The sequence below is a fragment of the Aedes albopictus genome, chromosome 2 (genome assembly GCF_035046485.1).
Source record: "Aedes albopictus strain Foshan chromosome 2, AalbF5, whole genome shotgun sequence".
Classification (NCBI taxonomy): domain Eukaryota; kingdom Metazoa; phylum Arthropoda; class Insecta; order Diptera; family Culicidae; genus Aedes; species Aedes albopictus.
The window spans coordinates 429,112,730-429,128,925 of record NC_085137.1 but is presented as its reverse complement, the minus strand read 5'-3'; the positions used below and the strand labels follow the sequence as shown (position 1 = coordinate 429,128,925).

At 42.2% G+C, this 16,196-nt stretch overlaps 2 protein-coding genes across 2 annotated transcripts in view; one reads left to right on the top strand and one right to left on the bottom strand.

The window, feature by feature from the left end:
• Nucleotides 1-1,252: 1,252 nt before the first annotated feature.
• Nucleotides 1,253-16,196, bottom strand: part of LOC109427326 (cap-specific mRNA (nucleoside-2'-O-)-methyltransferase 2) — a 29,123-nt gene continuing 14,179 nt past the window's right edge. The window contains exon 2 of the mRNA XM_019702858.3: nucleotides 1,253-2,848. Coding sequence (XP_019558403.2) covers nucleotides 1,427-2,848 — 1,422 coding nt within the window. The 3' untranslated portion in view covers nucleotides 1,253-1,426. The remainder of the gene's footprint in view (nucleotides 2,849-16,196) is intronic.
• Nucleotides 11,107-15,832, top strand: LOC109406569 (uncharacterized). Its single transcript, XM_019679672.3, has 2 exons — nucleotides 11,107-11,336; nucleotides 12,187-15,832. The coding sequence occupies exons 1-2, from the start codon at nucleotides 11,272-11,274 to the stop codon at nucleotides 15,761-15,763; spliced, it is 3,642 nt and encodes a 1,213-aa protein (XP_019535217.2). The 5' UTR covers nucleotides 11,107-11,271; the 3' UTR covers nucleotides 15,764-15,832.

The following is a 16,196-nucleotide window of genomic DNA, read 5'->3' as shown; positions in this document are numbered from 1 at the left end:
GGATTTTTCAAGACCATTTCAGGAAAAAGCAAGCATCCAGGATGAAGTTTTTGTATTGCGTTTTGCTGCTGTTCCTGGCGATGACGGCCGGGCGTTGCGCTGCAGTTCCCGTGGCTATGGAAGGCAACCCCGTTGGTAAGGAATTTTCATTTTAAAACTGCGAGCGCTTGGTGCAGTTTTTCTTTCGTTGAATTTTACAGAACGCTCGGCTAAAATGTTCGTACAAACGCTCAACTGTACCAGTCCCAACTGTAAGGCCCAGTGCAAAGGCAGAGGATACCGCACAGGATCGTGCCAGATTGGAAGATGTTTCTGCTCTTATGTTTAAAACATGTTGAATAACAAATGTATTGTATATTATTATTTATTGGATTTACAAATATAAGCTAGGATAGAACATATGTTTTTTTTTGGGGATTTCATCGGAAATATACGAATTTGCTCCTGAAATAGACTAATAAGAGCAAAGACTTCCAAACTAATAAGAGCAAAGAGTTCAAGGAGTAAAATTATTGCTGTACTGTGACCGCCCTAGCCGCCTTAACACTGCGCAATTTTGCGCTGTACTGAGCCTTTGGCCGAATACTGAATATTCAGAAATTCATTACCTAACACTAAGGATTTGTACAGGGGACTCCCAAGAAATTTTCTATTCATTTTGACTAAAATTCTTCCTGGCGACTAGCGAAGTTGGATTTTTCTCCAAATCCGTTCGTAAGACCTAACTTTGGAAGTGGTGCGCTGTATACATAGCGGACCAGGTTTACTATACAGCGCACCACTTCCGAAGCTAGGTCCGACGCACGGATTTGGAGAAAATCCCAATTTCGCTAGTCGAAAACTCCGATTTTCAACTAAATTGAGAATACATTAGGGAATCTTCCCGGGATAGGATTTCACTCGGGATTTCTACAACAATTTATCCCAAATTTTGCCGGTAGATTTTTCTGGAAATTTTAACTGGGGATCCTGCTGAGATTTTGTCCAGGATTCTGCCAAGTATTCTTTCCAGAGTATCATGCCGGGATTCCTCTTGAGGTTCGTCCCTAGATTCCGCCAAAGATTTTCTCTGCGATTTTCTGGGAATCGTCTTGGAACTTTTTCAGGAATTACAATGGCATACAATTTAAAGCGTAAACAACAAATTCGTACTTACCACTTTCGACGGGCTTACATTTCATGTGATACCTTGTCCCACCGTCCAAACGAAAGTGCAATGGAAATTTCGGAATCAAAACTGCAAACGAATTCTTCTCAATTCAACTATGTATTCACTTTCGGTAACTCACTTTGCGAATACTTTTTGTGTATCGTTGATGATTCGTAAATCAAAATCCAAAAAAGTTAGAATCCTTGTGATGTATCCAATTGTTCCACATTTCCATTCAGTTGGAAAATCACATTTGTTTTTTTTTTTTTAAATGCGTCAGATCTTCGGTTTCGTCGGTTCTTCCCACTTCTCCTCAAGCAGCACCGCACAATAATCCAAGCACACATCGTTGTTGTAGTTGATCACAGCATAGTAAAAGTTTCCATCGAAGAGCACATAGGCGGGAACGATGCCCAGAACCGATCTTCCTTCGGTGCAACCGTTCTGTTCCATCTGGATGGTCTCATTCAAGTAGCGCAAACTGTCGATTCCGTCCGGTTTGAGGCACGAGAAACGCAACTTGTTTCCTAGTGCCCTCTCAACGTGCTCAAAAACGTAGGTTTTCAGGAAGAATACTAGTCCTACGGAGAACTGCGTCAGCAGAAGCCAATTCTCCACTACCAAATGGTTGACGCCTTCCTGGAGTGGAAGATCCGTGATACATTCCAGAAGATAACGGAAAAGTTGCTTCTCGAACAGATCGTAGCTGGGAAACGCGGCGTACGCTTTTATGTCGATGGATAGTGTGTAGGAGGAACGATCCAGAGTAAACAGTGGAGCAGTTTCCTCTCCCTGGGGAATTAGGCTGATCACTGCATCGGTGACTTCACTCAGAAAACGGACATAGGAAATCATTACGAACTTGCTACTCAGGATCCTTCGAATAGACTTGCCGCAGCAAAGCTGAATGATCTGAAAGCTGGATCGACTGCTTGCCAACGATCGATCGGATAGTTTCGCTCGCGGCATAAACCTTGGCTTGCTCTCGTACATCACGTCCAGCTTGTCCCTTAGTATGTTCAGCCTTTCGTCTCCACCGGTCATACTCAGTAGACTCCGTTCGTTGTACGTTCCGTAGCTATCCCGGGGATTAATATTGACCGCACCATTACCAGAAACATCCACCCCATGCAGAATAGCTTCCGAACGACGAATTTGTTTGATTTTATATCTGTCGAAGAACGCTTCACACATTCTTTTCCGGAACATATCAAGGCGATCATCTTCGTTTCTATCTTCCTTGCGGTAGTAATAAATGTTGTGCTCGATAACTTCCTGTTGGTGCATCATGAAAAAATCGGCGCAATCACGCACACGTTCAACGAACGCCGTCGGAATGTCTTTCAGATCGAACATCGATCCTTTCGAATCCAAGTGGTCAAACATTCGGTCCAAGTACGCGTCCAAGCCTTCCGGCTTCCGGAAGTACTTCGCAATGACATAGACTTCCGAATTGCCCGGTTTCGAGGTGGCCGGTTTGAACACGTGCAACTCGCGGAAGCACACGTACAGCAAGTAGAGCAGATCGACGCTCGAGTGCTCGAAGAAGGTGAACATTTTCAGAATGAAACACCCTTCGGGGGTGAGAATTTTTAACGCCGTTAGTGCCTCGGCCAGGTGCAGCTTCGACACATGCTCCTCCTGCGCTTCCGGAACGTCCAGACAATCGATGGACCCATCGGCCGTAACGAGATTTATCTGGAATGAGGTAGAACAAAAATGGGGAAAACCCCTGTTTAAAAACCTGTCGTAACGAATATGTAATCCTAAAAGAATGACGTTGCATTAATCGCAATGAAGTTGTTCCCATTGCGTTGCAGTTGCAACTTTGCACTTTTATATTCTTAACAATGATGAAGCTTGTGCAAGCCTGACAACTACATCAAACGTATAAACAAGTTTGATTCATTGAAAGATTGTGGGTTTTGTTAGCTCATTAATTAGCAAAATCAGTCAAAGACGTTTTTTGTCAAAAGTAGTGAATCAGGGATTTTTTCTTCAATATTTTTTGTCCATATTTTTTAGATATTGTAGTTGTTTGTATTTAAAATGTTGCGCCATTTATCTGAGCCTTTTTAGTTAAGTCATGCAAAAAATATTCAAAAGCGTTGGAAAAAAAAATGGATATTCATAAGAATAGTGTTGTAAAATTTATAAATATTCTTGTCATTCTTGAAAAAAAAATCAGGCAACACTAATTTGAAATATGGTAAGTTACGCACAGTATCTAGCCATGTACAAAATTTCATATCAATATGTTTGGAATTGACTGAATTATAGCAGCAAGTGCCCAAAATAGGTGCTCCTGCCCAAATGGTCCTAGACCCTACAACCTTGAATAAACCTCTAAAAAACTTAAGAAAATATTCAACTGTTCCAAAGTTGTTTTTTTTTTCGAGAATGTCAACAGCAAAAAAAGTTCTCTTGATTTTTGTTCCGATGACGGAAACGTACATCCGACTTAAGAGTGAAGCCCCGGATTTTTACCGACGGTGATGAAATCAAGGCGGTTGAAGAATTCGTGTACTTGAGCTTACTGGTGACCGCTGACAACGACATCAGCAGAGAACTTCAGAGACGTATTGTGGCAGGAAATCGAGCTTACTTTGGACTCCGCAGAACTCTATGATCGAACTAAGTTCGCCGTCACACGAAGTTAACTATCTACAAAACGCTGATTAGATTGGTAGTTCTCTATGGGCATTAGTATGGGACAAACATCAAATTCTCGCTCCAGTCGACTTTTTAGATCCCATTTAGGTCCCATATGAACTGTACAAAATTTCAGCGCAATCGGTTCAAAGTTTTCATAGGATTTACTATGGGAAAAGTTACACTTTCAATCAAAAAATCCCAGAGGTCGCCCTTTGTCTCCTTAATTCAAATCGATCAATGTTTCTTGTAGAAAAATCATTTATGAAACTTTCCTTCGAAGACCGCAAAACGATTGGATGCTTGTAGAAAATGTTATTGATTTTTTACCGATTAGTGATCCAACGAATGGCTTTTTGTTTTGTTTTATCAGCAGCACTGTACCTGCTGCCTTGGCTGCTGCTGTTTCTGGAGGTGGTGATGCCTCCCGCCACCCCATGCAACAACGGCAGCAGCAGTGCTGCTGATAGAACAAAACAAAAAGCCATTCGTTGGATCACTAATCGGTAATAAATCAATAACATTTTCTACAAGCATCCAATCGTTTTGCGGTCTTCGAAGGAAAGTTTCATAAATGATTTTTCTACAAAAAACATTGATCGATTTGAATTAAGGAGACAAAGGGCGACCTCTTTGATTTTTTGATTGAAAGTGTAACTTTTCCCATAGTAAATCCTATGAAAACTTTGAACCGCTTGCGCTAAATTATAGTTTCACCGATTGCGCTGAAATTTTGTACAGTTCATATGGGACCTAAATGGAATCTAAAAAGTCGACTGGAGCGAGGTTTTATTTTTTCCATACAAGCGTGTCCCATACTAATGGGCATGAGGCATGGACTCAACGTGCAGAGGACCAACGCGCCCTTGGAATTTTCGAACGGAAGGTGCTTCGTACCATCTACGGCGGAGTGCAGAGGAAAGACGGAACTTGGAGAAGGCGAATGAACCACGAGCTGAATCATCTGCTGAGAGAACCAACCAATGTCAACACCACGAAAATCGGGAGCCTACGGTGGGCGGGTCACGTCATCAGGATATCGGATAGCAACCCGAATAAATGGACCACTCAGCACCACTCTTCCCTTCACGGCTTCGGTTCTGTTTCAATTACACGTCTATGTTCTCTCGTCGAATCGCATAGTTCACGAAGGAATACAAAGAAGATATTCTGATAAACACAAGCTGCCCTAAGTGTAAGATTATAAGTACACAGGGTCAAATATTTGACAAGGAAAGAACTCAAGAAACAACATTAGTCTGACACTAATGAAAATTCGATCAAGTCAAACAAAATGTTTGAGCATTGGTTTCTTTTTGACAAATATTTGACCCTGTATTCTTAAAACAATCCTGGCGATACTTTAGAAGAATTTTCTGCATAATGTGATGAAAATTTTGTTTATGAATTTCTGAAGAAATTTAGCAAGGAAAACAACAAGAAATTACACTATATTTTTATAAAAGTTGAGCTTGGCCGTTCCAACAGAAAATCTTCCGAGTAGTTCCTGAGCAAACTTTCTTAAATATTGTCGAAAATTTAAAAAATTGCATCTAACGCTTTTAAACAAATTTTCCAAGAAATCCTACACGCATAGCTATTGCGCATGAAGACCTTGATTCCTAGATTCGCCTAGATTCGCGAAAAAAAAAATCACTCGAGTATGTATTTTTCAGGAATTTCGCTAGATTCTTCTCTCCAGCAATCTCTCCTTTTATAGAAATTGCTAGCAAAAATAGTAGATATGTTTAACGGACTTCAGTCAGAAAATCCTTTCAGAGTTTCAAAAGAAACTAAGAAAATAATTGACTTCAATTAATAATGCCAGTTACATTTGAAAATTTTAGAAATGTCCACATAAATTCAACTAGAGGAATTCTGAATTCCTTCAAAATATTTTAATTCTTTTCTCCACAATGAATTCGAACGATTATTTTACGTTAAAACAGCGTTTTAACCAGAAGTATATGAACAAATATTGTTACAGATGGACTATTTTCAAAACTAATAAAAAAAATATTGCAAATCAATAGTTTTGGATGTCAATAGCTTCACTCTTGAAACAAGTAATTGACAATTAGAATATACTATTAAGTTGGCAGCCTTGTTCTAAAACTATTGCATTATGTCCATCGAAAATAGTTTCTCGAGTTCGTTAAAATATGTGGAGCTCGGAAGCAACTATGGGAAAGATAGAGCTGAAAAATTTCAAATATTGTTTAGAATCATTAATGAGTTGTTCTAAAAACGTTACAGAAATGGTCAGAAAAAAAAATAAAAATTCTTCCAGCAGTCATCTAGTTAGTTTCGCTAGAAACACTAACATCGAATCCGCCAGGACTTCCTACTGATCAATAATATTCTGCGGGAGTTTCAGGAACTACGCTTAAAATGTATTTTCAAGTTCCTTCAATTTTCCTTCAGGCGATTACGAATTTGTTAGTCAAACCTCAATAAATTCTGTAAGAGTGTAAGCTCATTTACATGGAAATGAAGAAAAATAGTTTATACAATTTAAGTCACTAAGTCAATATTAAACGCTACAATAGGTTGAAAGATTTGAGAATTCAAAATTCTAACAATAAAAGCATGTCGACTCAGTTTTCCGAAATAGGTAAAACATGAGATTGCTGTAGAAAAGTACAAGTTAGTTTCAACGTCAATGATAATGAATATCTAATCAATAATATTAAACAAGCGGGTAGCGGCGCAGCCGAAATTTTTATTCGCTTTGAGGCATTTATAACTGAAAATTTGTTTTGAAATGATAAACACAGAAATTCCCCAATGATCACCAGAATTCCCTGAGAATTCTAGGATTTTTCCAGGTCGAGCAAAATTCCCTGATAATTCCAGGTTTTCCAGGTTTTTCCAGGTAGTAGACACCCTGGATTGGTAATACCGAAAATTTGCACTTTGAGTGAGTTGTGAATATACGTTATTTTTATTTATTTTTATTCAACGTATTTTCGCTCTAAAATTTAACATACTATTTGATTACATTGTATGATGTTGCAGGTTGCGTAAAAATGCAAGAATATGGCAATATGCTGACAAAAACAGTCTTACCGAATGCTTCGCTTTCATTTGCGATGTCGAGCATCTTCTCATTTGATTGCGCTCTTGTATCGCACCGGGCAAGAGAATAGCATTTCAGGTGTCAGGTATTAGGTATCAGTAGGTCTCCAGAAGCACGTTCTCCTCCATTTGAGAAATTTGTGCCATCGCCATGAATACAAGCCTATTCGTCATTTACCTGAGGGAGAGGGAAGGGAGGAATAAGGGATGGGATAGCGAAAAGGAAGATGAAGCAATAGGATCAACATAATCGCATAAGCGTACCACAACGGGTTCAAATAGCGCCCTGAAAAGGGCACAGTAAAAAATGCATAAAGCGTAGAGTAAGCCTATAGCTAAAAGGGTGTAGAACAATAGAACATCCTAAAGATGGAGGGGGGGTGCTATATTTGGTAGGTGTTCCACCAACTTGAGTTGTCGTTTCTTCCTCTGGAAGTTTGAGTCCTGACTACCCGTTGGACTCAAGCTCCAGGAAGGGAGGGGTGTGAGGGGGGGGGGGGGATCGGTCGAATGAAAAGTTGCTGTTGGTTTGCCTGCCATTTTCTCTGTAGTTTAAGTACAGGGTGCGGCAGGAAAAAATGCGAAAAGTTTAAGGCAATGTTACACGCTAAATATAGGATATATATGACTATTTTTGCATGACAGTGTATCAGTCAATGTCTATATTCTAGCACTGCAAAATAAAAATAAACATATTTGATGTTTAACATGTGATAATGTAAGCCTAATAAGCGGGTATCAAAAAACTGCGCGCCCAATGGTCATTAAACAAAATGGCTATAACAGTAATAAAATTTGCTTAAATTCGATGAACAACCAGAACCAAACTGATCCAGAGCCATGTAGTTTCACATACTAGATGAAATAAGTACATATATTTGATGATATTGTAGAGCAAATTAAAAATTTTGTTTTACCAGATACGAAATTTAGCGACCTGTGTACTTTTTCGCGGTTTGAAAATTTTGATTGTCTTCAGCTTCAGGCGCCGCCTTGTAAAGGTAAGTGACCAAAATGGAAATTTTTTTAATTTACTTTTCAGAAAACTAGCCTATTAGAGATCAAGGAACGTTGAAACATAGATTGGTTAACGTCAAATGGACGAAAATGAGGTTTGAAATTGAAAAACACTTTCGCATTTTTTTCTTGCCGCATACTGTATCTGCGATTCAGGAGAAGGTGGAAGTAACGCTTATCCATCCAGTACACATACTTTCAACTATGTTGTTCGTGAGCTAGCGTGAGCAGCTTTTTCTTTCTTCTCGCTCATTCTCTTTGATAAACACAAGGTTTTTATATATTGTAAGGTTGAGCATGACGTTTAGTTTGTGGAGAAAAGTAGAGGAAGCGAAATTTCAAAGGAATTTGAGGAGACGTGAGATTTGTTTTCAGAATTTCTCACGGTGAAAAAATAATGGCCGCTCGGCCAGTTTTGACATCTAAGACAACCTTAGAATATATAAAAACCTTGGATAAACACAAGAAAGAGCGAGGTAAAAGAGGGGGCAAAATGCCCCCTCTTTCATCTTTCTCTTTCTCGTGTTAGTTTACGAGAGTGAGTGAGAAAATAGAAAAAGCAGCGCACGCTAGAGATCTCTACCATATGTCTCTTGCATACTCGACGTTTGCTCCACAAAGCGTGGCCATTCAAAGAGCACATAATTACGCGGTCTTGTCGCAGGTAGAGATTTCCGGACATGCGGAGGAGCCTGTGTGTTCATCTACCCTTGCAGGAGGAATCCCTATCTCTCTGCCGTTTCAACATCGACGAAGTTTTGGCAATCTGTCTCGCGTCTCTCGTACCGCGACGCTTGAAGAACTCTTTTTCCTCTGCCACCACTAGTGCATCATGCCCGCTATCACGCATACCACGTCCTTTGAGACCGTGCGGTATGCACTTGAATGCTTTCGAGTCGCTTCACGTTTCGATTGACCACTGTCCACTAGTACCTAGACTAGTGCACTACGCAGCGGCGCCATTTCGTAGTATGAAGACCACAACTGTCGCGAGCCACCTACGCTTGCCCGATACTATTGGTATTGTCGAGCTATTTGACATCATCCTCGACAATACCATGTTTGCCCTTTTTTGCACGTGGCTTCCGTATTTCAGCTTATCGTCGATCATGACTCCCCAAGTTGCTTCAGTAAGCGCTTAGAATTGATCGTGCATTCGCCTTTGGTGATCACTGCCTGTTGTTCAGACTTCGTGTTGTGGTGAGCGAGTGCCAGCTGTCTCGACCTCATCCTGTCTTTCACTATTCCAAATGCGTGCGCAGGCTGCTGTCAGTTCCAATTTCTCTACCAACTCATCGACGGTAATATCATCGGCAAAGCCTACCAGCTTCACGCCCGATGGATGTGTGAGCCTTAATACGCCATCGGACGCCGCGTTCCATAGTGCACCCTATTCTGGAAGAAGCTCTCCAAACCGGCATAGGCTATCCGGGACTCCGAAGTGGTGAATAGCACAATCAATGGCTGACGATTCTTCACGTCCAGCGTGGCGATCGCGGAATAGCGAATTCCGTTTCGCTTTTTGGAGCGCTTTCTCGACCGTTTTGGTTACAGCCCTCATAGCGTCCACTGTCGATCTACACTTCCGGAAGCCGAAGTTCGAGAATCCACAGTCATCTGGTTTCTTGGTATAGACCATCAGCCTCGACAGAACGATCCGCTCCAACAGTTTCCCGTCTCTGTCCAGAAGACAGATAGGTCGATATGCCGACGGGTCGCTTAATGGCTTCCGTGTTTCTTCAGTCGAACCAATCATTGCCTTTTCCACCTCTTCGGAAATCTACTTCTGTCCAAGCACATCTACATACCCGTTCTGGATATATTAGGACATGGCTCGATGGCCGCCTTGATGGCTACTGTCGGGATACCGTCCGGACCCGGAGTCTTGTGCATCTTGAGTGACTTCGCTATTACGATGAGCTCGTCGTTCGTCATCGTGGCGCGGAAACAACATCTCTATCTTCTGCAGCATCTCAGGGGAGCGTTCTGGGGGTGTTGTCGCGCCTTTCGTTTCGGTCATGAATATTCTGTCTGTATGCATTACACGAGTGTGCCGGCTACCTGGCAGAGATCATCGAAGCACGCCCGCTTCCTCAAATGAGAATCGCATATTATCTAAAACTCATTTGCGTCCATTCCTGGTTTGGGATCGTCTTGCCCGGGTTCCTACTAGACAGATCATAGATGATATTCCAATAAATGTCACATACATTCGCAACATCCACGTTCAGTTTAGCCATAGCTTCGAGTAGAGCCCAACCTCTTGGTTTTATGAAGCGGCTACTGCACTCTTCACCCTTAAATGCCGCTGAGACCCCCTGGAACCTGAGATTCGCTGAAGCGCACCTGAGACTTCCTGGAACGTCCCTGAAACTAATTGGAACCTTCTGAAACGCCCCTGAGACCTCTTGGTATTTCTTCTCGAAAGCATCTGGGATCCCTTGAATGCCCTTGAGACCTCCTGAAGCACCCTGAGACACCTGGAGCTCCTTAGAAATCTTGTTGGGCGCCCTGCAACACTCCTGAGACCCCTTGGGACGCCTCTGAGACCCTTTTAAACTTCCCTGGAGCCCCTTGAGATCGATTGAAGCGCCCCTGTGGCCTTAGGAATTCTCTGATGCTCCTAGAAACGCCAGAGACCTCCTAAAGCACCCCTTAGATTCCCTGGAGTCCCCTAGAATTCTCTAAAAAGAGGTTGAGAAGTGCCCAAAGCTAACCTCTCAATCAGAAATCCCAAAAAATGTCTCTTAATCAGAAGACCGCTGTTCGAATCCAGGTCATTATTTAACTACATAATATTTTAGCCACTTCACAAAAAACGGCAGATTCTCTTCAATATAATTCATCGATAGTAATAACACCTACTGACAGCGATAAAATGTGGCGAAATTGAACACCACTGCATGAGTCACATTCTCATAATACCATATGTGTATGAATGGATACTACCGGCTACAACGGCAAGCTGATTCACGAGAGAGAGACGAAGAGAATCTCTCACTGCAAAAAGTTATAGGCATAGGGGGAAATGGGGAAAATTGATAAACGTTGCCAATGTAACTCTTGATATCAATTGAGATAAGCCATTGATGATAAAGAAACGTTTCCAAATTGACGAGTACTTTTTCGTATAATTTGTAACTAAAGCGTACCATATTATTACCCTAGCATCTCCTACCTTTTATACGCAGGCAGAGCAACAACAACTCGCTGCAATCTATGCAACTTTGTATACGTTCCCAGTTGGTGTTGAACGCATGGAAGACGATTTCGTGGAACCGTGATAATTATACCATCTATTTGGCTAGTTTAGGCGTTTAGTTTAGTTTTGGTTTGATTATTTTTGCTCGCTGTGAACTAAATATTACACAACAATGTATTTCAAGTGTTGCGAAATGGATGAAATGTTCGACCGGTTTGTTCTGCTGTTGGCTAAAAGGTAAACATCCCTTGTGGTACATACTGTAACCAAGTGTTCTTATCAATGCACAAGTGAACGCGATATTGAAATTTGATTCGATTAAGTTATTCCAACTAAGATTTACAACAGGATATGGCGAATTTCATGCAGAATTGTGTGTTTATTGATTCGTTTCGCGTAAATGCTATCGCATGACATCATACGCCAAACGGCGTTAGTCAGAGGTTCTCAACCAAAGGATTGCGAAACACTGGCTTTATGGTCTTGATTAAAGTTTTTAATTTTTCTGTGGACTCGACTGTCACCGTTAACCGCACGGCCACGTAGCATAAACCTAAACGAATAAAAATTCGCCCGATTAAATATTTTAAAACTTTCAATTTTATAAAACAGCCAAAATATAGTGAAGAAAAATCCGAGGTACCTACATGAAAGTTCGATAATTATTGAAATTATTACGTTGCGTGACACTGGATGTTATATGGCACTAAATTTAACTTAACGTTGTGATTGCTGAAAATACGCTTTCGTTTTCTTCCGAATGAACTTTAATATTTAAATATTTTTTATACAGTTCTGGCAGTGTTGCCAGGTATTTATCTGAATCTGCGCCATGTAACAATGAAATCAGTGCTGAGTATGTCATTTCAACTTATCTAGATGCAATCGCCCTTATTGTGAAAAGCAGCAGCATATAAACAGACAGACATATTTCAATAAATATGAAATATTTCTCATGAAACGAACTCACCAATTTATTATTCCATAAATGTATAAGTTTTCACTGCTGGTCGAACTAACATTTGAAACAAACTAACAAAGAAAAAACAGCTGATTGTAGTTCTAAATTTGCTTTTTCTTCTTCTAGATTTGTGAATCTTTCGAAATACTTCTACATCCATTCTGGGACCGCAATAAGCAAAGACTTCAAAAATTACGTTCTAGTGCTTCATCAAAATGAAACACTGGAATCGCAGCTAACTATCGTAGAATACCGCATCAGTATTGAGGACTACCGAAAGGTTACTTCTAGAGATGACGCTTTCGAAACACTGAAACAATGGGTCCCGGTTGGAAGCCAGCAACCCTTGCGTAGCAAACATGTCCTAATCCTAGCAAACTACCGTCCTGAATCCGTAACCGAGGACAGCGTTGAAGTGTTGGACCAAGAACAACTGCAACAAGAGGATCTTACTGGATATCCTCGCGTAGTGCTGAATATGCTTCGCGCAGCTCGGCTCGATCCCAAGTTCAGCGACCGAAACATCTACGAAGTTGCTCTTACACAAGACAGCTCCGAAAAATTCTTGAAAGAACTATTGCTCTCGACCTATTCCAAACGACCCATCGCCAATAACGTATACTACAGACTGGATCCGATCACCAAAAACGCCATATCCCTTCTGGAGCTCCTCGAGAGCCCTCGGGACACCGATCTGGGACTGTTCTTGATCCGACAGGCATCGCGCAGTTACCCTCTGATAACTCACGTCCAACCCGTTCGACAGCTTTCCGACGTAACGGACACGACCCGATTCATCGTCAGCGACACCGTATCGTTCGAAGAGCTTTGCGCACGATGCCCGACCGTCCGTTGCCACGAAGTTATCTTTCGCGAAGATTATGGACTGGTTTACTGGCAGCGAAGTAACGGCCCTACGAATGCGCTGCGTCCGTTCCTGGGCAATGCTCCGGATGAGTACGAGCGATGCATTCCCCCTTCCCATTGGTTGAGTGTGATTTACTCTGAGGGAAGTTCCGGGAAGAGCGAATTCCTAAAGTTCCTTGAAAGGGAGTTCAGGAGAGTTAAGCCGTTTGGCTGGGTACGGATGGTAGATGGAAGGAAATTGGGCGAGATATCTCAGCTGTCGGTGGAGGATGGATTGCGGAAGCTTTGTGAGGTGAATACGGAGCAGGAGTTTGAAGCTTTGAAGAACTCCACAAAACACAAAGAGGAATTGCTGCTGTTGATCGATGATGTGGATCAGATGGGAGACTTGCTAGTGCCATTTTTGAAAGGATTGGAAGAACTTGAGGGGACTGTGAAGGTCTGGGTTGCAGCAAGTTCTAAGATCCGAATTTTGATCGAATCAAGCTTTCCGATAGTTTGCCACGAGTTTCCGGTGTTAGTGGAATCCGATCAAGCAGCCTTTTTGCGGATGAAGTTGCCAAATGCTACCGACGATCAAGTGGAGATATTGCTCGACTTGACAAGAAAGCAAAATCTTCACGAACCAGATGGACATCCTATCAGCCATCCGTACACGGGGAATGCATTCAACTTGCAGTTGGTTATTGACGTAGGTTCAGAAGGGGATCAATCGAAGTATGAACCGGAACTACTAGGAGCATTTGTTGACAAGCATTGCCCAGCAGATCGATTGGAAGAGCTACAAAAAAGGTGTTATGAAACAGTCGTGAACGATCATTTCGACACGGAGATCAATCACCTGTGTCTGCACTCAACCGTAGTAGAATACATGGCATCAAGATATCTCGCCAACAATCCCCAGTTAGTATCCCTGGATCTTCTTCGCAGTCACAAACCCTTAAGTAACCTGTTGGACCGAGTTTTGACCAAGGATTGTCAGCTTGCCAGATCAGTTCTTAACAAAGACCTCGACGGGGTACGAGCGAATCTGGACAAATACGAAGCATCCGTAGAAGTCCTTCAGCGCACACCTCTTCATCTATGCCACGACGCTTTACCCATTGCAGAAGTGCTGGTCACAGCTGCCGGAAGCAACCTTGAACATCGCTGTCTCCTCTCCAGCTTTACTCCTCTTCAGATGGCAGATGAACGTCAGGATTGGCAGCTAGTCGAATTATTGCTCAAGCACGGAGCATCCGCAAGCTTCCAAAACCTTCGACTTCAAATGATGCCTCAGAAAGATTTGATCAAGGTACTTGATGACTGCATCGGGAATGATCTTCTGAGCCTCATCCAATGGATCCTGTCTAATCGGTCCGACCTTTGTATTACACAATCGATCATCTACTCCATCAGTGTTCATGATGAGTTCGATCAAGAGTTAGCTTTCCGGATTCTACAACTGGCGTACGATCAGGATCTCCCGTCTCGGGAGATTCCCTTCCGGTACATGTGGGGCAACACGGCACTCCACCAGGCCGCCTACTCTAACAACTTGGAAATGTGTCGATTTTTAGTGGAGAAACTACGATTTGATGTTGATGCCGAAGACTACAGTGGTGAAACAGCTCTACAGGAGGCTACTGAGGTTGCAGTGGTGGAGTACCTACGAAGCAAGAGTGCCAAGAAAATTGATAAGACCATACCGGAAGCAGAATCGGAAGAAACCTCGGAAGATACTCAAGAATCGGTATTCTACAGAGCTTGCTACTCGGACAATCTGGAGTTGGTTCGCTACGCGGTTGAACGTGAAGGTCATGATCCCTTGATGCAAGAACACGGAACCTATGGCCTTATCCGTGCGGCTGCTTGGGGAAGTCTTCCAATTGTTCAGTATCTGTACGACGCCGGATTCTGCAACCATTTAGACTTGGTAGACGATACCGACTACACGGCTTTGGCGACTGCCGTACGTTTCGAACACTTTGAGGTGGTCAAGTTCCTTGTTGAGAAAGGAACAGATACTAGCAAAATTCGCGATACACCCTCGAATCGCGAGCTCCTGAACTTCATGATCAACTCATTTGGTTTTAAACCGGACGTTGACTTTGAAGCCCTGACCCAACTTTCGTTGGATGAGTTACGAGAAACTCAGTTCGATTGCTTCGCCAAGGACAAGTATGGAAAAATCTTCTTACACTATTACGTCGCCTACCATGAAAATACGGACGTTTTGAGATTCATCCTAACCAAGTACGACAACATAGACCTGGAATGCGAGGACACCGGGCGAACTGCGCTGCACGAAGCATTGGTATCGCATCACCCGGAGCTGGCAGACGTCCTGCTTCAGGCTGGTGCAGACTATCGAAAACGATGCAGCAAAACCGGTCAAAGCGTTTTGCACTTTGCAGCAATAGCTCACGATCGACGTCACCTGGATGAGTTTCTTGCAAAACCAGATATGACAATCGATGATCGAGATAATGAAGGCGAAACGATCATTTTCTCTCTGGGCGCAGGTTCAGCTGAATTGATTCGATACCTGGTCGATCGTTACGACCTCAATGTGAATGCCCAGAATAACCACGGTCATACCAAGGTGCACCAAGCAATCATTCAGCAGAACTTCTTCTATCTACAGGATCTGGAACGACTGCTGAGAGATGCTGGAGCAAACCAGAACGTAACGGACAACCGGGGTAGATTGGCCTTGCATTACGCTGTGGAGAAAGGGGATATCACAGCTGTTCGTGTGATGGAACGGTATGGTTACCAGGGCGTTCATGTACAGGATCAGGATGGAAAAAGCCCTTGGATACTGGCTGAAGAGCACAATCAGAATGAAATTTAGAGTTTTTCAAAAGTTTATAGAAGTATAATTCTGATTAAGTCATAACGACAGCTGATTCATAATATAAAATATGTAGCATTGTATTTTAAAACATTCCGAAGTTATTCAAACATTCGAGAAATTCAGAGAATCGTTATAAATACGAAGCATAATTGAGCATAACAAACTAACATCTCCCTGGTTCTCTGGAAATTTTTGTTGGTATTCAAGGATTTTCTTGAGAGATTTCTCCAGGAAGTGCACTTGAAGTTCTTCCATGAATTCCTCCTGTGATTCGTCCAGGGATTTCTCCCAGAATTTCTTCATGAATTCTTTTCCCTAGATTTATTCACGAATACAGGGGATATACTTTTCTAAAAGTGCATCAAGTATTCTCAAATTTCCACTGTAAGTTCATCAACTTATTGTGTATTAGTGGTCCAAATTTGGAAAA

Bases quoted from the DNA above. Each gene is read 5' to 3' on its own strand.
- LOC109406569 (XM_019679672.3), top strand. From the start codon at position 11,272: ATGTATTTCAAGTGTTGCGAAATGGATGAAATGTTCGACCGGTTTGTT. The intron at 11,337-12,186 runs GTAAACATCCCT...TTCTTCTTCTAG, and splicing joins GTTCTGCTGTTGGCTAAAAG to ATTTGTGAATCTTTCGAAAT.